Raw genomic sequence first — 21,087 nt, forward strand, 5'->3', positions numbered from 1 at the left:
GCCAACTACGCACAGCAGAAGGCTTACGGTCCGGAGCCCGCGGGCGCCTTCCCGGGCTTGGGGCAGCCCCAGCGCGGGACCTTCGCTGGGAGCCCGGGGACAGCGCTGTCCCGCGGGGAGGCCGCGCGGGGCCGGCGCCTGGAATTCGAGTCCCCCCCGGGAAGCTGCGGGCGAGGGGGCGCATCCCCAGGAGCCCAGCCTGGGAGCGCACGGGGGCCCCGCAGGGAGCCGGGGCGCGCCTGCCCGCCCGCGCCCGCGCAGGTGTCCCGGCCCCGGCCCGGCCCGGGGGCGGGCGGCCGAGAGGGGAGGGCGCGCGGGGCCGGGGGCCCGAGGGGAGGATCCCGCGAGGTGGTGCTCGGCTCCTCCTCGGCGCTCAGGTTTCCTCTCCGGGCCGCCGGCTGCCGCTGCGGCGCCGCCTCCCCGCCCCCTCCCCGCGCTGGGCCCATCCGCGGCCTCTGCCCGCCTCGCCCCCGCCCGGGCCTCCTCCCGCTTTCTCTCTCCGCTGCGCCTCCAGCCTCCCGAGGAGCCCGGGGCCGCGGGGCCGGGAAGATGGCGACGGCGGGAGGCGGCGGCGAGGGGGGCGCGGGCCTGGGCGGCGCGGCGGGGTCGGGGCCGGGGCGGCGCGGGCCGGGCCCCTCGGCGGAGACGGGCGAGGACGCCCGCGGCCCCGCGCCCCCCGCGCTGCACCCGGAGGAGGTCGCCGCGCGGCTGCAGCGGATGCGCCGGGAGCTGAGTAACCGCAGGAAAATCCTGGTGAAAAACCTGCCCCAGGACAGCAGCTGCCAGGTACCGGGACGGGGCTGGGTGGCGACGCGCCCCGGGGGCAGCGGGCAGGACTCCAGCGAGAAGCTGCCCCGAGGTGCCCCTGCGGGTGCCCCGCGCCTCGCAGCGCCAGGGGAGGAGGGGTCGGCGCCGAGGTGCGGGGACGGCGCGTCGTTTTTGCCCCCCCACCCCCACCCCGTGGTTTCCGGACCTGTGGTCACCCTGCGGGGGCGGCAGATTAGGAAACTGAGGCTCCTAGAGGTGAAAAGGGTGGTCCAAGGTCACGGGAATCGGGGGCGTCTGCCTCCAAGTCCGGCCGCCTTTCTCCCTACCCTGCGGCCCCTTGGGTGTGTGCGGGGGGAGGGGAACAAGTAGTTGAAGGAGAGTGGAGGTGAGCTGTGGGGCTCCGTTTCGGGGTGCGAAGTCTTCGGGAGCACCTCGAGAGGGGCCGAGGGTCCCGCCTGCGTCCTCGGGACCTGGGTGTGCCCCGGGGGCGCGCTCCGGGGGGATCTGGGACTGAGTTTTCCTGTTGCAGAAGCACTTGGCCAACTTTGCGTGGAACAGCTCTGTCCCTGGAGTTTAAGGCCGTGGAATAGGGGGGCTGTCCCTGCGCCCGGGGGCGCCTCCTTCAGGGACTCGGAGGAAGCCCGCAGAGGCTACTTTGTGTCTTTTCGTCCAGATTAACTGTTGCCTTAAGATGAGAAGCTCTGCGTGTGTTTAACTACCCCCGGCCTTGATTGCAGAGGCTACACACTCGTCCTAGGAAAGCGAGAAAATACAGAGAAGCGAAAAGTGGGGAAATTGAAATCACCCCTGTTTCTGATACTTAAAGAGAACCCTTGCTAGCGGGGGTATTACTTTTTTCCCTTTTCCTGTGCGTACGTATATCTATGTATTTTTGTTTTACCAAAAAAAAAAAAACATATCTTTGATTCTTTAGGGTTTCTTGTCTATTTCACATATAAGTTGAATTTATATAGTTTGTGTGGATGGGGAGGGTGGACCGTCCGGGTGGTTGCAGAATTGGGCCAGTTCGTGTAGTTCCACCTGTAACCGGGAGCCTGGGATTGCAAGTGGGAGGACTATCGATAATTGCAGGACAGCTCTTCCATGATCTATAAAGTACTGAGACGGGTGCCTCATCGGTAGGTGATTGGGCCTTACGTAGCCACTCACAATAAATGCGAGCATAGAACCTTATAGCCCGTTTGCACGAGGGGCCATTTTGTTCCAAGAAGCAAAGTGAAAAAGTCTGTGTCAGTATCTCATAGCCTCTTTCAAATCTGTCATTGTCCACTTTCCATCAGGCAGGTCGTGCTCTGTGAGGCTACCTTGAAGGACACCTGTAATGGACGGACGTCACAGAAGCAACTTTCCCCTCCCCACGAGAATAGAGGAGCGCCAGGGAGCTCAGAAAGAGGGGGGCTTGGAAGAGGCAGATGGCATTTTTTAAAAAGCAAATTGAAGAAATAGCAGCTGTGTGTGTAGATAATCCTGGAGAGAGACGGAGAAGTGTCTTGATTTCCTTTGTAGAATGTCATCTATTTCTGTCACATTTCCTTGCATTCTGAAGATATTTAGACCCCAAATTTTAGACAGTTCTATCTAGGCTTGCTTTGTTGTCGGTATCTTTCTCATTTCCCTTCTCAGGAGACATGGGGGAAAAAAAAATAGATCAAAGGGTCTAATAAAAGAAACAGTTTTAATTACCTTGTGTCCATGATGAAGAGAGGTTTTATGAGAATTACACTGATTTGTATTTTTGAGATATTTGTTCTCTGTTATGAACTTAGGTTTAGCCTAAATCTTAGGATTTTCTCTAAGGTATCAGGCATAAACTATGGAATAAAATTGGTGTAAGATCTGTATGTCTAGACGAGTCTTTTACTGCCAACTAAAGTATCTTAAATTCTTATGCCTTTTTTCCCCCAAGAGCTGAAGTTTCATCTAAAAGCAGAAAAAAAAAAAGATTTTTGGACCTAGAAACTTGTCCAGACTTGTCCTAGCATTTTTTCCCTGTAATTATTTTAATATTCCTGATACGTAGTTTTAAACTTTAAACAGATCAATGTTTGGTTACAAATAATATTTTTGAGAAGTGTTCATTTTTCCCCCATCCTGTTTCATACTTGTACCTTTCCTAGTTTTCTCATCACAGCCATAATATAACCATCAGTTCTCTGTGTTGCGTAAATAAGGAGAATAGACCAGAATATTCTAGTTTCTAAAAGCAATTAAAACAGTCTTTTCTTTAGATTCGGAATGACTATTTTTATTGATCCAGTAAAGTTACTATTTACTTCATGTGCTTTTCCTCAAGTTGTGAAATTTTCATGAGCATAGCCTGCAAGGGGCTTGGTATTTTATCTTTTAACAATGCTAATGTCTCTTTTTTCTTTGTGGCCGCATTTTACTGTCAACTTACTGATGAAGGTTTAACTTTAATTTTACTTTGTGCCTTTTAGCCAGTATCACCTGACTAAACTATGTATTTACTTCTTACAAAAGGACTACTATAGTTTTGAAAACGTTACTACTTTTCATGTAGTTATTAAGTAATCAGATATTTTAAATACTCAAATTCTCATTCTTCTGTGGAAGAGTCTGGGTTCCTTCGTTCATTTATTCTAGAATATCACTTGAAGGATTAAAGCCATTCCTAACTCTAGTTCTCATACTGTTCTGTCTCAGAAAAGCTACAATGGTAACTGATTCGTGGGAGCCCAATATGTTTTTTTGTAACTTTGAAAACATGGGCATTATCTTTATTAAACGTAGTTTTTATAAATGCTACTCAAATTTTGTTTGATTTTCGGTATGACAGGTTTACAGTAGCATCTCAGAACTTTACACTTCCTGTGATTAGAAGGCACAATGCGAGTATTATTTTTAAATGGGAGCTTTTAAAGATACGTGGATCAGATACCCCGCAGAGCACCGGCCCTAGAGGAAATGAACACCTTGATCCAGCAAGTCCCCAGAAGCCGTCTCACTGGCCGGTGCCCGCGGTCGGCGCCGTCGGCCAGCCTCCCCGCTCTCTCCAGGCCTCCTAGCCCTCTGCCTTTTTGTAGCCTCGGCTTTGGTTCATGTCCTTTTCATCTTTCACGCAGACTATGACAATTGTCTGTGTGTCATCCGCCCTCATTATTGCCCTGCCTCTTAGGTTTTAGCCCCTCCTGCTTACGGCTGCCCTTGAGAAAGCTGCTCAAAGCACACATCTGCCGTCAGGCTCCCACTTTAAAAAACAAACAGACAAATCCTTTGACTCCACGTTTCTGGCACGGCCTCGCAAACATCCCCTCAACGTGTTCATCAGTCTGTCTCTTTTGCTCAAATTGTAAGGAATAGTGAACCTGAGTTAGCCTTCTGCAAGAATGAGATTGCTTTGAAGATTCATGTTCTGTCTGAGAAAACACACACACAGCTTTTATATTCTAGTAAAATTGGATTCAATATAAAGACAGTGACTTGTTTAACTCCCCTCCAAATTTATTTTTTCCACAAACTGGACGCTTATGGAAGATGCACCATATTTATCCTATTTTTATCATTATTTATTTTAGAGAGAGGAAGGGAGAGAGAAACGTTGATGTGAGAGAGAAACATTGGTTGGTTGTCTCTTGCACGTGCCCAGACCAGGGAATGAACCGCCACCTTTCGGGGTGCGGGTCAACGCTCCAGCCAGCTGGGCCACAGGGGCAGGACCTGGGGTTTTTAATACTCCTGTAGTCCCATGAAGTATTCAGAACTCACTTTGAAAAGCATGCCATGATAGGCTAGAAGGCATTTTGTGACTTGGCCCCTGCCTACATTTTTAGTCTCATTTATTAGTCCTGCATTGGATTCTACTGTAGTTTTATCAAGATAACTAGATCCCCAAGTCTTTCATACCACTGTGATTTGGATATTTATAGTTATGTCTTTGAATGTTAGTGTTTTGGAATGTAATTATAGTGATTAGTTTATTGTGAATAATATTTGTAATTATTATAATTACAGTGAATATCAATGTTGTGAACACTGATTCTTGTTCAGAACAGCTATTGTGTATGTGTCTGAGTAGTCCTCTGCAACTCTGAATTTAGAATTTTGGTTGGTTAAGGGAATGCCTTAATATGTGGCTTTTATTGCATTTCTATAAATTGTTTATTTTTTTTATGGTTAACCTTGTGTTTCAATAGCATTGTTATTGGGATTTCAAAATGGAGAAAACAGTGGTATTTTATTTCCTATATCACTTGAGTTCACTCAGTTTTTTCCTTACACACTGCATATGTGTACATGTGTTTTGTTTTTATTGTGTTTATTTTAAAACCTAAAAGATTTGATTGCACAATTAGAAAAAAATGTGAAATGCTTAGGGCTAACAGCCAAGATCAGTAATAGAAGAAACATTCTAGTGTCTCACTCTGTGTATTTCTAACTTTCATTGCGGGGTACTCTATTATGGGAGTTAATTGAGAAGCTTGGTGATCAGCTCACAGAGGGGTATTTGAAAGCATAGTGTTCTCAACCAACCACCTTTTAAAATAGCCAACCACCAAATGTAGGGTTGATTGTCTTCTTAAAAGCTACTTATTCCCATTTTTCTTTCCTATTGGTCAAAGAGCAATAGCATTTTCTCACATGCTTTGTGTTCCTTAACTGTGATTTAAAAATGTACCTTATTTGTTTTGTCTGACAATGCATTCAGTAATTATTGCCCTTTTTTTTTTTTTTTAAAAAGGAGCGCTATTATTTACCACTTTTTCTAACAATACTGGGATGTCTTCACACTGGAATTACAGTATTCTTTTCATCGAGAATGTCATTTTGCTTACTTCTAAAAGTTACTTTTCTTAGTGGAGTTTATACTACAGAAAAGTTACGTACTGTATTTTCTTTTTTAATGTAGTTAATCAAAATTGAATATGGGTTCTACTTCTCTTCTTTGTATTTTATTACCCTATTTCCAATGTGACAAGGACATTGAAAGCTGCTAGGAACTATACTTCTAGATTTCTGGAACGCCACTGGCTCTGTAATTTTTTAGTCTTGGCAGAAATTCCTGAAGTGTTTCAGCCATTCTTGCTCTCTGCTCTGAAGACATTCCAGGAGACCGGTACTTTGTGGTTAGCATCTCAACGCTAGGTGTTAACACGCAGTCTAAAGAAGTCTCAGGTGATTTATAGACCGTTTCCTAATGCTTACAAGTTATTTTTAGACGTGCAACACTTTTCCCTATAGAAAGACTATGGTACGTGGCATTTATTTTGGCCAGCTAGCATTTAATGTCTGTTTAAACTGTGACGCTTCTGAAGTGTAAGAAAGATGACTGTAAATAGTGCAAGATTCAGAAGGTCAGGAAAGCATTCAATCAATCAACTCTGATGGAAGGCTGTTTTGCAAAAGGGGTTCCTATCACTAACCCCCTGAATTTTGTCTCTTAATTCTTATTTTCCCTACCTTGTACCTAGTGACCCTTATGGGCTTCCACAGTTTATTTCTTATCTGTGGGCAGAAGCTTTATTGCTTAGCTACACTTAGCTAGCTGAAGCAGTCAAATGAAAAAATGTAAAGAAAGAAAACAAAATTACCTAAATTTAAGGATTGTAAAATTGCTTACCAGGGACCCTGGCTCTGCTGATAGCCTGTTTGCAGTTGCCTTACTCTCTAAGGGGCCCGGGTGCACTGAGAGGCGCACTGAGTGAGAAGTGGGACGATTAGACCCCCTGGGACGCTTGTCTAGACGATGGATTTTGCCTCATGGTTACCTGCAGTGGTCATCCTTGGTTGCTGTGCCGGATGTCTCTCGTTCGTTCCTCCAGGTCTGGCTCCCCCCTGCTCACCCGTCCTCTGTCCTGGGAGGCTCGCCTGTACTGGGACTGCACTAACGAGGCTCTCTGGTCCTCCGGTTTCTGGTTGCATTTGGCCAGAGCGACTGGTGGGAGATCAAAGGGCGGAGTGGAGAGAACGCAGCATTCACTCACCCGCCCGCTCTCTGCTAGGTACTGGGACTTGGCTCTGTCCCGTTTCAGAAGGCACCCAAGGTTTTCTTCCAGCGGCGCTTTCCGTGCCACTAAGCTCTCGGCTTGTAATCGTTTCCCTTGTCTCCTTAGACCTAGGGGGTTGGGGGGACTGTTGCTAGTAATAGGATTTCTTTAAACCTTTGTAGATAGTCTCTAAAAAATCCTCTCCAGTTGCACAGGCTTCGAGTGGGCCACCTGGCCTTGCTGGGACTGATGCTGTGGCCTACCCAGTCTCCAGTCGTCCTCTCGTTTTCCTAACAGCGCCCAGCTTTTCCTTTGAGGGCCTACCCCTCATTTAGCAACTCAGTGCTTTGTGTGGGTTTGAGCTCTCTCCCCATCTGTAGGGGTGACATAAATGAACAAACAAGAGTTTTTTCCTTCTGCCTTGGAGTTGGTTAAAAGTTGGGCAGTAGGGTGGAGCTGAGCCAGGGAATGCGTGGTAGTCCCTTGGCCATACTGTTTGTTGAGCCTGGTATAACAGGGAGGCCTAGGATTTTTGTTTGGCTGTTAGGGTAAGTGATTCTCTTTCTTCCCGCTGGAAATGAGTGCAGAGACATGTTGTCCTGGTTGCAGCTGACAGTCTGAGGACAGAGTGGACGTCCAATGGAGGGCTGACCTGGGGGGAGGAGGGTAGGAAAAGTAGGGAAGCTGAGGTGGAGCCTTGATCCAGCTGTATCTGAAGCTTACCCTGCCTCTGGATTTCTTAGTTATGCAAGCCACTGAATTCCCTTGATTGTTTCATTAATTTCAAGTTGGGTCTTATATTACCACCCACCAATAGTATCCTCACTAGTATAGACTTTTAATTAAAAAATAAATATCACTATTGGAAGCGATGGTAGAAGACATCTGTTTTCTTAACACTTTTCTGACCGGTCACAAGTATACACGTGTTTCTGCGTCTGAACGTTGCTGACTGGTCATGAGATAATTCGTGTCTGCACTTACATTAATTTAAGTAATTTTAAACACCTTGCTGACCAAAGTAGCCGGCCGCATGGGCGAGTTCTGGCTCGAAATAGCTGGTCAGCAAGGTTTCACATATGAATCCAATTTACAGAATCCTCAACATGTGAATTCTAGCACATTTTAACTCCTTTAGTTTCAAAGAAGTCACTGATTTGTAAGGTATCCCACTGCATCTTCAGACACCTGTCTTTGTTATAAATTTCTTATTTATATTAACTATGTAAAACTTATTTCCCTGAAATTTTGATTTTTTAATTCATTTTCTCCCCTCCAGTAATACAGAGAATTTATAGTAATTTCTTTTTTGACTTAAAACTTTAGTTCCCTCAAACCACTAGTTTTTAGGACTTGAGTCCAAATTTCCTCACCATCTTATTTGCAGGGGGATGGAGCAAAAGTAGGTTTATAGTTGTGAGTACGCAAAACAGATGATTTTTATATCATTTTTAATTATTGTGTTATTTTCCATATAAACAACTGTAAACCTACTTTGCCCACCCTGAATTTTTCTCTGAACACACACCACTATCACTTTGTCATTGTATCTCTTAAAATGTGGCACCCGGATTGGACATGGTTGTCCCGTTGAGATCTCCCAGTAACCCCTCAGCAGAACAGATTTCTTCCCTCTGGATGGCTATAATAAAAAGAACGACCTTTGTTTATTGGGTGCCTGCTGTTGCCAGGCACTGTACGTCGTATTTTGCTTACATTATATTTAATCTTCATTTCAAGGCTGTGAGATCAGGACTTTATTTCTATTTTATTGATAGAGAAACAGATGCAAAATTAATGTCAAGCTATTTGTCCAAGTATTTGTGTTTCAAAGGACAGTGATTATATAATGTTTACCTTTGTATCACCAGTGTTAAACCTAGAACCTGACACATTGTTCCAAGGGAAATTTAAAACAGAAGGGGGTGCTCATCTTGTTCTAAAACGCTGTACTACTTCTGTTAGTTTTGTCTGACACATGGCAAGCTCTGAGGATTGCTCGGTAAAATGAACACCTTTTGCATTATAAGACTCTGTTGTGTTTTGGCAACGAAGTTACTCCGTTCACTTATAATTAGTCAAATGTGTATGGCTTATGCGTAAGTTGAAAACAATAAACCTAAACCCTCTCTCCAAAAACCAAAATGCTAATATGCATAGGCATACAAAATTTTGCTTGTGCCCCGGGCGGTGGGCTCAGTGGTTAGAGCGTGGGCCTGTGCGCACCTGAGGGTCTCAGGTTCGATTCCCGGTCAAGGGCATGTGTGGGAGGCAGCCAGTCTGTCTGTCTCTCTGCCCCTCCCACCCTTCCACTTTCTCTGAGAAGCAATGGGAAAAATATCCTCGTGTGAGGATTAACAAAATATATATAAATATAATTTCAAGAGGTCATGGACCTCGTGGAATTCACCCCGATCTCGCGGGATCGTAGGCCAGGTTGAGAAGCGCATCCCAGGCCAATGGGAGTTTTATCCTGTCTGTGGGACTTCCCTGTGCGTGAGCCGCTTGAGCAGACGCGAGGCTGCTTCTCGAGAAGCTTTATCAAAAACCGCTGTGGGCGTTTTTAGGCATCAGTGGGTTGATCTCCACCTAGGCAAGAATATCAATCAGGCTCCTTAACTTTCCTTCTGCAAAGTCAGCTGTGCCGCTTCACGTTTGATGTAAAAGCTCCTTTTCTCTGGTCACCCGGCCTGGCACAGGCAGCTGACAGGTGGGTACTGTGCCTGGAACAAAACAGATGCCCAAAGAAGTTTTTCCTAAGAGCTTTCAAAGAAATTATGTTTACTATTTCCTCCTTAACAAAAGGCAAAGATTGATGCAACGAATGTTACTTGTTACAGTGTGTCAAGACTACTATTCATTGTGTTGTTCAGTGTTCTTCACAATAAGTATTTATTGCTAAGAAAAAAAGTAGTTTCTCTCTTTTGTTAGATTTGTGAGTCCCTAACTCTTCGAGTCCCTAAACTTGTTTTCTAGGCATTCGGTGCTTAATTTACTATCATTATCTTTCGATTTGTGAATTTATTTCCTTCTTCCCTATGCTTGTACATTTCTTGGTGTGTTTGAAGCTTTCTGTTAGATGTTTGTTACCACCTGAATGCCAAAATAGTGTTAGAATTCACTGAATTTGTTTTAGCCTGTATTTGCAGGCAGGGTTTGGCCTCTCTCCCTGCCACCTGCTCCCACCCTGCCCCACTCCATCCCACCCCTCTGCCCCAGCTATTCCGTTTTTCTGTCTTTCCTCGCCCACTACAGTGATTATCTGCTCTTCGTTCCCAGCTTGCCTTTACCTCCTGGACTGTGGATCTTTTATAACCTGCAAGTTTAACTGCTTGCTTTTGATTCCAGATTAGTCTCTTGTTCTCTGACTTTATCCCTTGCGGGGTTTTTGCCACCTGCTCTGGAGTTGAAGTAACAGCAATAAACAAGAACATGCAAATCTGGGAAGTTTTATGTTTTGAAATAATCTAAGCTTACAGGAAAGTTGTAAGTACAGTCAGGCGCCACTTAATGGTGAGGATCCTTCTGAGAAATGGGTCATTAGGCGATTTCACCATTGCGGAGCATCACAGAGGGCACTTGCACAAACCTAGATGGTAAGGCCCACTGCACACCTAGACTAGACGGTGTAGCCTACTGCTTCTAGGCTGCAAACCTGTATAGCATGTTACTCTCCAAAACAACGTAAGATTAAATCAAGCACAAGAGAGAGCGATACAATCAGGAACATAATAAACATGAGATGTATGAGGCTGCTGCAGGTATAGCACAATACAAGCACAATACACTCTTTTTTTTTTTTTAAATATATCTTTATTGATCTCAGAGAGAGGAAAGGAGAGGGAGAGAGAGACAGAAACATCAATGATGAGAGAGTCATTGATCGAGCCTGCAACCGGGCATGTGCCCTGACTGGGAATCGAACCCGATCGCCTGGATCCTAGGTCGACGCTCAGCCACTGAGCCAGGCCCGGCCGGGCAACAGCAAACTTTATAGGTAAGAAAGAGTACTCTCTAAAATAATGACGAAAGGTATAGTGTAATAAGCACATAAACCAGTAACAGTCATTTATTATTGATATCAAGTACTGTGTACTGTACACAGTTGTATGTGCAATGCTTTTATATGACTGGCATTGCACTGTTTGTTTGCACCAGCATCTCTGCAAACAGGAGTAGCGCTAACACTGTGATGTTAGGATGGCTACATCATCATTAGGTGATAGGAATTTTTTAGTTCCTCTATAATCTTAGGGGATCACCGCCATGTATGTGGTCTGTCGTTGACTGAAATGTCGTTAGGTGGTACAGGCCAGACAGTACAAAGAACTTTTTTCCCTGAACTGTTTGAGAGTGGACACCGACTTGATGGTCTACCTCCCTGAGTATTTATTGTGTCTTTCCTATGAATTTAGACATTCTCCAACATAACCTACTTTACTACCATCAAAGTAAAAATACTTCAGTCTAACCCTCAGGTTGTGTTTAAGTTTTGCCAGTTGTCCCGTTAATATCTTTCATAGTGAAAGGAACCAGCTCAGAATGACGTGTTGCACTTTGTTACCATGTCTCTTTAGTCATCTTCAGTCTGGGATAACTCGTCCGTCTTTCCTTGACTTTTATGACCTTGACCCTTTTGAAGATTACCCACCATTTAATTTATAGAACGTCCTTTAGTTTGGGATTGTCTGCTGTTTCTTCACGATTAGATTCAAGTTGTATATCCTGGGCAGGAATATCACTGGAGGGTGCATGCTTAAGATTTGTCTCATTGTTGATAAAGTTAACTTTGATCGTTTCGATTTACTTTTATTAAAGTAGAATCTGCCAGGCTTCTCCATGCAAAATTCTTCCCCTTGTAAATAACAAAGCTTTTGAGAGGAGATACTTTAAATAAGACTGTAAATATTCTATTACCCTTCAGATGTTCAATAAATTTATTTATATCAAAAATAGGCTCATGGTTTCCCATGTTCTGTGGGTTATACTCCATTATTATGAGTATTTTGATGCCTGAATTGTTTTACATTTGGGCAGTGGGAGCTTCTTCAGGGCTCCTGGATCCTCTTCTTAAACTTGTTTCTGACACAACAAGATGTTGTAGCTTATTTTGTACTTTCCACGCTTCAGCCTTAGAATTAGCCATTTCATGAAGGCACCTGTTATAAACTAAACACAAATTCATATGTTAAAGCTCTGTCTCCCAGTGTGGCTACATTTGGAGATGGGGACTCTGTGGAAGTAATTAAATGAGGTTATAAAAGTAGAGCCCTGATCAGATAGAATTAGTGTCCTTACAAGAAGAGGCACCAGAGAACTCTCTCTCTCTCTCTGCTGTGTGCCTTATCTCCCCCTCATCTCCATGTGCACAGGCACTCAACAAAGGCCATGCTAGGACATGGTGAGAAGGTGGCTGTCTGCAAGCCAGGAAGAGAGACCTCACCAGAAACCAAATCAACTAGAACTTTGATCTTGGAATTCTAGCTTACAGAACTGTGAGAAAATAAGTCTGTGTTGTTTAACCCATCCAGTCTACAGTATTTTGTTACGGCAGCTTGAGCTGACTAATATAGTGCCTACTTTCTTTCAGAGGAAAATACTATTAAGAAGCCAGAATCTGGGAGCTTGATGTACTCATTACCATTGAGATTTCACTGCTCTCAGGTCCTCTTAGTGGACAGTGCTAGAGAATATGTAACTGTATACACATCTATCTATCAATCAAAAGTAACAAGTTCACACTGATACATCAGATTGCAATCTAACACTTTAGAGTTCATTCTAGTTTTCTCCCATTCCGAATTTGTTACTCCTTTTTCTGACAGTGAGTAACCTGGTATTTGTTATCCTTGGTATATTTACTTATTCGAACAATCCCCCTTTATGTAATAAATCTCCCATCACCACTGCAGATGTCTGCCCCCTCCCCATGCAGGTGCCTACCTCATGCAACATTGGCTCCATCCCCCTGTACTGAGCTGCGCCACTGGCCAGAAGGCCCGCACATTGCCTGTGTTCTGACACTCTGTGCGGGGTTTGTCTCCTGTGCATCATGTTCTTCTCACTTTGCTTCAGCTCTGAAAGCTGAGATATTAAATATGATATTTTGTGTAAAGCGTGCGTAAGTGTGCACTAAATGATACCTGTTATCAGTGATAGCTGTGGTAGGCAGAATTTTAAAAATGCCTCCAAGATTTCTAATCCGTGGAATTGTGAATGTGACAAGGTCTCACATGTGTAATTGTTACGTTACATGACAAAAAGGGATTTTTTTGCAGATGCAAGTAAGGTTACTAATCAGTTGACTTTGGGTTACTGAAAGAGGGATTCCAGAGGTGAGCCCATTCTAATCTTATGAGACCTTTAAAAAAAGAGTTTTCTCAGGCTGGCAGCAGAAAGAGAAATCAGATGGTCTAAAGCACAAGAGGACTTGGATGCACTGTTGCTGGGTCTGAAGATAAAGTGGGCCACGTGCAAAGACTTGAGGGCAGTCTCTGTGAGCTGAGAGTGGCCCCCAGCTGACAGGCAGCAAGAGAGCAGGAACTTACAAGCGTAAGGAATTCTGCATAATGCCTTAATGAATGGAAATGTGTTCATCCTTTGAGCCTCTAGATAAGGGTGCAGCCTGCCTGACACCTTGGCTTTGACCTTGAGAGATCCTGCACAGGCAGAGAACCCATTTGAGCCCGCCTGGACTTTTGACCTATAGAACTAGATAATAAATGGGTATGGTTTAAAGCAGTTTAGTTTGCGGTAATTTGTTGCACAGGAATAGAAAACTAATAATGTAGTACAGCTAGGTGATAGTTAAAGAAATAAAAAACATTTTGTGCATCAGAGAAGACAAGGTTGTGATTTATATGATTTTTTTTTGGGAGCGACAGTTATTAAATGTATCTCCTGGAGATTGAAGTGCTCTTCCTGGGGACATCTGCAGGCAAAAGGTGCCCCAGGAGAACTTCTTATTGCTAGATGTGTAATATTAATTACTTAGAAGCATGTAAATACTTTCTTTTTAGAAAGTGAGCTGTGTATTATGTTAGTGTAAAGAAAGTATATTTTCAGTTTTTTGAGCACTTTACACATATGTTGGTTTATGTTAAGATTGTAAAATAATCCCAGAAAAAAAATACACCGCATTGGAGTTGATAAAGGCAATCTGTGGAAACAAACATTCGTGCATTTAACAAATATCGAAGGTCTGCTTTTCACTAGGTGTTGTGCTAGATTGGGGAGACCTGTGCATGAACAAGACAGCTATGTGGTATTTGCTATTGCTAAGCCTACAATCTAATGAAGATAAGAGGTATATAAGCAGTTAAAATATGCGTCATAGTTGCTGTAAGTGTTGTGATGGGGAAAGTAAAAAGTGCTATTGAAGCACAAGGGAAACATATCTAATCCATACTTGAGAGATTCAAAAAGGCTCCTTAGAGAAACTCATATAAGCTGAGTCCCGGGGAGAGAAGGTAGCTAGGGGAAGGGAGGGAAATAGAAAAGTCTAGAACATTGGTGGCAGTAGTAACAAGACGTACCGAGCCCTAAAGACAAGAAAAAGCATGGCCAAAAACGCTTTCATTGTGGCTGCAGCGTAGAGCTTGAGAGGGATGGTGGTTTGATATAAGGCTGGCACAGGAGCAGGATCGGATGATTCTAAGTTTGTAAGACATATTAAGGAGTTTGGATTTCCTTTTAGGGGAAATGAGGAATCATTGAAGTTTAAAGAAGGGAGTGATGCAATCAGATATCTATCTGTCAAAATTAAAATATGTTGTTTTTGTTTTTATCTCCCAAACTTTTTTTCTCTGATACCCATTCTAAGGTTAGGAGGTCAAGCGGCGCAGTCAGCTTTAGGAATGTGATGAGAGTGGACATTTCATAGATTTTATTTTTGTTTGGGTGATGCTTAAGATACGGTATGGTGCAGTAGTTCATTGCGTTTGCTCCAGAGTCCGTTGATCAGGGTTTGAATCCCAGACCCATTACGTACTGTGCAAGTCACTTAACTTCCCTAGTCCTCAATGTCCTCATCTTTAAAATCTGGATATTAAAATTTAGCTTTAAAATCCAGCTCATCAGGTTGTTAGGATTAAGTGGGATAATGTGTATAAAGTGCCTGGGATAAAGTAAGCACTTAGTAAGTTATTATTATACTGCTAATAAAAAAGCTGAAAGTTTATTAATTTTTTTTTATGCCAAGTTGGAATGTTCCTCTGCCAAAAAGTTGGTATTCAAATGAACTTTCCAGCAAAATAGCTGCATTGAGAGCTGTTAAAAATTTAGCCAAGTTAAAATTGACGCCACATTTACTCAGCTAATATCCTGAAAAGTATTATATGATAGGCCCTCTGTTGGGTCCTGTCTGGTGTGGAACATCCAAGTGCAGTTCCGAGCAAGTAACAGCATGTGTAGGTGTGACGGTGGGAGTCATTGACTAACTGCTTTGAAAGCTATTGATCCTCTGTCCAGGAGACATTTCATATGTGCAAAATTTTACATTTAATTCCAGGGAGTGATAGTGAATCTGGTCTGGAAATAGGTTACTAGAACTATCTAGTATTATCAATTTCGGTGAACTCTTTTTACTGTAAGAAGTTTGTAAGTGATATTGCTGGTTAGAGGGCAAAGTGCTTTCATCAAAGGTGCTACTTTGTTCCTTAAAATTAGCTTGTAAGTTAATAGAAATGTAATAACACTGGGTTAGTATAGGGAGATATAATTTTAGTCCTTTTAGTTCTGTGTGGTGGGGCATGGTAGAATTTTGGCAAATGGTTGTTAGGACTCTCCGGTTTTAAGTTTTTAATTTGGCCAACTTACCGAGGATCAAATTGAGGCGTGACCCACTTTTGCCCGGGTCAAAACAATCAGGGCATGGAAAATAATAATCGTTTTTTTCTTTGCAGGAAACTTTGTAAGGTTTCCAAGTTGGCAAAATCTACATCCCACATCTGAGTCACATTAAAAGCCATGACTAGAAATATAGGCATTTGAAAAATAAAACTTCTAAGTTGCAAAATGCATCTTTGAATACTTGAGATCTCTTTCAGGTAAATCTCTCAGCTGAATTAGTAACAGAGCATGTCATTTGTTTACGGGTACTTGATAATGTGAAGAGCCGTATCATGTTTTCTGTATCTGGCATTTGACAGCTGTTAACTAGTGAAATGAGAGATTAGCCTGTGCAACTAAAAGCATACACTGGATCCTTTCAAACAAAACCATGTCACTCTCTCCATAAAGTATTGAATTAGCTTGTTGGCAGGATGTGTACATAATGCTACTGAAAGACTTATGTTTTCTTAATGAAGAATACAGAATATGTTATTTTTAAATTACAGTTTACATTCAATATTGTTCTGTATCAGTTTCAGATGTACAACACAGTGGTTAGACGATCATGTGGTCCCCCCGATATTTCAAGTACCCGGCTGGCCCTGTCCATTGACTATATTCCCTGTGCTGTAATCTACATCTCTGTGACTATTCTGCCCCCCAGCCTCCTTCCCCTGTGTCAGCCGTAAGTCTGTTCTCTGTATCTAGGAATCGGATTCTGTTTTGATTGTTGATTTATTTTTCTCTTTAGATTCCACATATAAGTGGAATCCTATGGTATTTGTCTTTCTCTGACTGACTTATTTCCCTTAGCATAATGCCCTCTAGTCCATCCATGCTTTTACAAAAGATAAGATTTCACTCTCTTTCATGGCCAAATGGTATTCCATTGTGTATATGTACCATAGCGTTTTTACCCACTTGTCTGTTGATGGGCACTTGGGTTACTTCCATTTCTTGGCTACTGTAAATAACACTGCCATTAACATGGGGGTGCATAAATTCTTTCAAATTAGTGCTTCAGGTTTCTTAGGATATATTCCCAGAAGTGAAATTACTGGGTCATAGGCAGCTCCACTTTTAATTTTTTGAGGAACCTCTGTACTGTTCTCCGCAGTGGCTGCCCCGGTCTGCATTCCCACCAGCAGTGTACGTGGGCTCCCTTCTCTCCACACCCTCGCCAGCACTTGTTGTTTGTTGGTTTGTTGATGGCAGCCATCCTGACAGGTGTGAGGTGATACCTCATTGCAGTTTTGATTTGCATCTCTCTTATGATGAGTGACATTGAGCAACTTTCCATATGTCTATTGACCATCTGTATGTCTTCCTGGGAGAAGTGTCTCTTCAGGTCTTCTGCCCACTTTTTAATTGGATTGTTTGTTTTTCTACTGTTAAATTATATGAGTTCTTTATAAATTTTGGATATTAACCCATTACCATTGTATCATTGTGAATAGCCTCCGCCATTCAGTAGGGTTTCTTTTCACTTTGTTGATGGTTTCCTTTGCTGTGCAAAAACTTTTTCGTTTGATGTAGTCTCATTTGTTTATTTTTTCTTTTGTTTCCCTTACACAAGGAGATGTATCAGAAAAAAATATTGCTACGAAAATGTCACAGCTTTTACTGCCTATGTTTTCTTCTTAGGAGTTTTGTTTTTGAGTCTGACATTTACACCTTTAATCCGTTTTGAGTTTATTCTTATGCATGGTGTAAGAAGGTGGTCTAGTTTCTTTTTTTTTTTTTTTTGTAAACATGTATCTGTTCAATTTTCCCAGCACCATTTATTGAATACACTATCTTTACCCCATTGTATGTTCTTGCCTCCTTTGTCAGATATTGACCGTAAAGGCATGGGTTTATTTCTAGGTATTCTATTTCATTGATCTATATGTCTGTTTTTATGCCAGTACCATGCTGTTTTGATTACTATAACCTTATATTTTGAAATCAGGTAGCATGATACGTCCAACTTTGGTCGTATTTCTTGATATTGCTGAGGCTATTGGGGCGGTCTTTTGTGGTTCCATATAAATTTTTGGATTATTTGTTTTAGTTCTGTGAAATACACCATTGGTATTTTGCTAGGAATTACATTGAATCTATAGATTGATTTGGGTAGTATGGACATTTTAACTATATTAATTCTTCCTATCCATGAACATGGTATATGTTTCCACTTACTTGTATCCTTTTCAGTTTCCTCCTTCAGCATTTTATAATTTTCCAAGTACAGGTCTTTTATCTCCTTGCTTAAATATATTCCTAGGTATTTTATTTTGATGCAATTGTAAATGGGAAAGTTTTCTTAAATTCACTTTCTGATAGTTCATTATTGGTGTATAGAAATGCAAGTGATTTCTGAGTGTTAATTTTTCATCCTGCTACTTTACTGATTTCATTGATCAGATCTAGTAGTTTTTTGGTGTAATCTTTAGGGTTCTTTATATACAGTATCAAGTCATATGCAAATATTGACAATTTTACTTCTTTCTTTCTGATTTGGATGCCTTCTATTTCTTCTTGTCTGACTGCTGTGGCTAGGACTTCTAGTACTGTGTTGAATAAGAGTGGTGAAAGTAGACATCCCTGTCTTGTTCCTCATCTTAAGGGAAACACTTTTAGTTTTTGCCCATTGATTGATGATGTTGGCTGTGTGTTTGTCTTATATGGCCTTTATTATGTTGAAGTATGTTCCTTTTAGTCCCACTTTGCTAAGAGCTTTTAATCATAAAAGGGTGCTGGGTTTTTTCAAATGCTTTTTCTGCATCTATTGATATGCTCATATGATTTTTATTTTTCATTTTGTTTATGTGGTGCATCACGTTAATTGATTTGCTGGTATTGTACCAACCTTGCATCCCAGGAATAAATCCCACTTAATTATGGTGTATGATCTTTTTAATGTATAGCTGGACTCGGTTCACTCACATTTTGTTGAGGATTTTTGCATATATGTTAATCAGGGAGATTGGCCTATATATATTTTTTTCTTTGTAGTGTCTTTATCTGGTTTTGTGATCAGGAAATGCTGGCCTCTAAAATGAGCATGGAATTCTTCACTCCTCTTGAATTTTTTGGAATAGTTTAAAGGGATAGGTGTTCTTTGACTGTTTGGTGAAATTCACCTGTGAAACCATCCAGTCCAGGACTTTCGTTTGCTGGGAGTTTTTTGATTACTGCTTCAATTTCATTAGTTGTAGTTGGTCTGTTCATATTTTCTGTTTCTTCTTGATTCGGTTTTGGAAGACTGTATGTTTCTAGGAATTTATCCATTTCTTCCAGATTTTCCAATTTGTTGGCATATAGTTGTTTGTAATATATTCTTATAATCTTTTGTATTTCTTTGATTTCAGTTGTCAGTTGTTAATTTTCCTCTTTAATTTCTGATTTTATTTATTTGGGTCCTCTCTCTCTTGTTCTTGGGTCTGGTTAAAGTTTATCAATCTTATCTTTTCAAAGAACCAGCTCTTGGTTCCATTGACTTTGTTTTTTTGTGTGTTTTTTTTTAGACTATTTTGTTTATATTCGCCTTTCCTCTGTCTTTTCCAATGCTATATGGAATTAATTTATTGACCACTTTAAAAAATAATAACTGCATCTGTTGTGTATTATGAGCAAAATTTTTCAAGGCCAAATATCAGTTCAGTGTCAAAATAATTAAATTATATTCACTTTAATGTATATTTGAGTGCCCAGCATATGCAAAGCAATACAGGTGTTTTACAAATATATGGAATATAGTTCCTGTACTCAAGTATTATCAATTTAACAGCAAGGATTAGGAATTGAAATCTACTTTTTCAATCCCCCAGGTCGATGGAAGTTATGATATCAGAAGGCACAGTTTCAGGCTGGATTAATAATAGAGTCAGAATGAACCAGAAGGCCAGTTTAAACATTTTGGGGAAATAAACTGAACTGTGTACCATACCTTGGTGGTGGTTGCTTGTTTTCATACCCAGGGATCTCTAAGTTAGGTTTGCAGTCTACATTTATTTATTCTCCATGCTGGTACTACAAGCATCTACAGTTTTATTACTTGTTACAAACTTAGTAGGTAGTACACAAATAGAAATGTTTAATATTTTTTCTATAAGAGAGGCATAAATAAAGTATGACCATTGTTAGCATAGATGTAGGAGAGATCATATCCTGTGGAAAACAGTTGGGAAAAGATTCATGGAAGAATCTTCGACCTGGGATTTCAAAGGATGCATGTAATTTCAGGTAAAGTTTGGGAGCTTTAGTGGTATGTTTGCCCTATGCCAAGTCAGGGTATCAGAGTAAACAAACTCAGAGTAAGAACTGTACATGGTGTACTGGCAAGGCAGTGAGCAGCCCTTTGAGCAGGAATATGGGAATGTGCAGGGGTTGTTTTGGGGGTATATTGGGAGAGGTAGGTTGGTGCCATGCTGGTAAGCCTTGAATGCCTTTAATTTAAATAAGTAATGGAGATTTATGAGTGCTTTTTACATGGGAGAGGGTGGTGGTAAAGTGGTAGGCTAGTACAGCTGGATTATCCCCTAACTGCGTTTGTGTACTAACTGAATTCATGTCTTGTCTCTTTCAGGAAGTTCACGATTTATTACAAGACTATGAGTTAAAGTATTGTTATGTGGACAGAAATAAGCGCACAGGTAAGATTTGAGTTCTAAGGATCTAATTTCATTTTGATTGTACATATAGTCATAAAACAAAAAGGCATAGTATGTTTTCATTCTTAAGCTAATCATTTAGATTCTTAAGCATTAATCATGTAAATGTTACTCATAAAATTTATTTTTTGAAGATAATATACTAAATTTTAATCACATAAATCGATATGTTACTAAAGCCTTATGAATTTTTATGATGACTATTCTGATGCTATAGGTTTTAATGTTGTAGTGAATATTCTTTATAAGCTCTGTGTTCTTCAGTTTTAATAATTTATTACTGGACCTGGTGAATAAAGAAGTGTATTATTTGACTTTCACTGGCAAATTGGGAAAATTGCTTAATTTTTCCATTAACTATGATGGGCAAAGCCTCCTTCCTTCCTTTCTTCCTTTCAGCAAGGGATATGCAGCATGAACAATAACCAAAAAAACCCTTTTGTTTTGTTAAGCCATTGAAATTGTGGAGCTGTTTGTTACCAGAGTCCCTTCACTAGTACCTATAATTTTACTATATGGATAATTAACAGTGTTGTTCTCAGTGGTTTTAAAAACTTTACGTAAGTGGTATTCTATAGGTTTCATTTAGTAACTTGCTTTTATTTTTTTTAACTCAGCCTTAGTTTCAGATTTTTCCACGTTGATACATAGAGCTTTATTTCATTGATTTAAACTACTACATACTATTCTGTCCTGTGAATTAGTCACCACTGATAAATCCATTCATTACTGGTAGGCATTTAGGAAGCTTTAACCTTTCCAGTATTTCAAATAATGCTGTAATGAATATCCTTTTCTTTGTCTTCTGATATACACTGTAATTGTTTCTCCATGAGCAAATTGCTGGGTCATATGTTATGTACAAT

The 21,087-nt window shown here is 41.4% G+C and overlaps 1 protein-coding gene across 1 annotated transcript in view; it reads left to right on the forward strand.

Moving 5' to 3' along the window:
* Window positions 1-549: 549 nt before the first annotated feature.
* Window positions 550-21,087, forward strand: part of RAVER2 (ribonucleoprotein, PTB binding 2) — a 50,557-nt gene continuing 30,019 nt past the window's right edge. The window contains exons 1-2 of the mRNA XM_016208383.2: window positions 550-786; window positions 20,137-20,203. Of these exons, the coding sequence (XP_016063869.2) occupies window positions 550-786; window positions 20,137-20,203 (304 nt within the window). The remainder of the gene's footprint in view (window positions 787-20,136; window positions 20,204-21,087) is intronic.

This window comes from Miniopterus natalensis, chromosome 9 (genome assembly GCF_054644295.1).
Source record: "Miniopterus natalensis isolate mMinNat1 chromosome 9, mMinNat1.hap1, whole genome shotgun sequence".
Taxonomy (NCBI): domain Eukaryota; kingdom Metazoa; phylum Chordata; class Mammalia; order Chiroptera; family Miniopteridae; genus Miniopterus; species Miniopterus natalensis.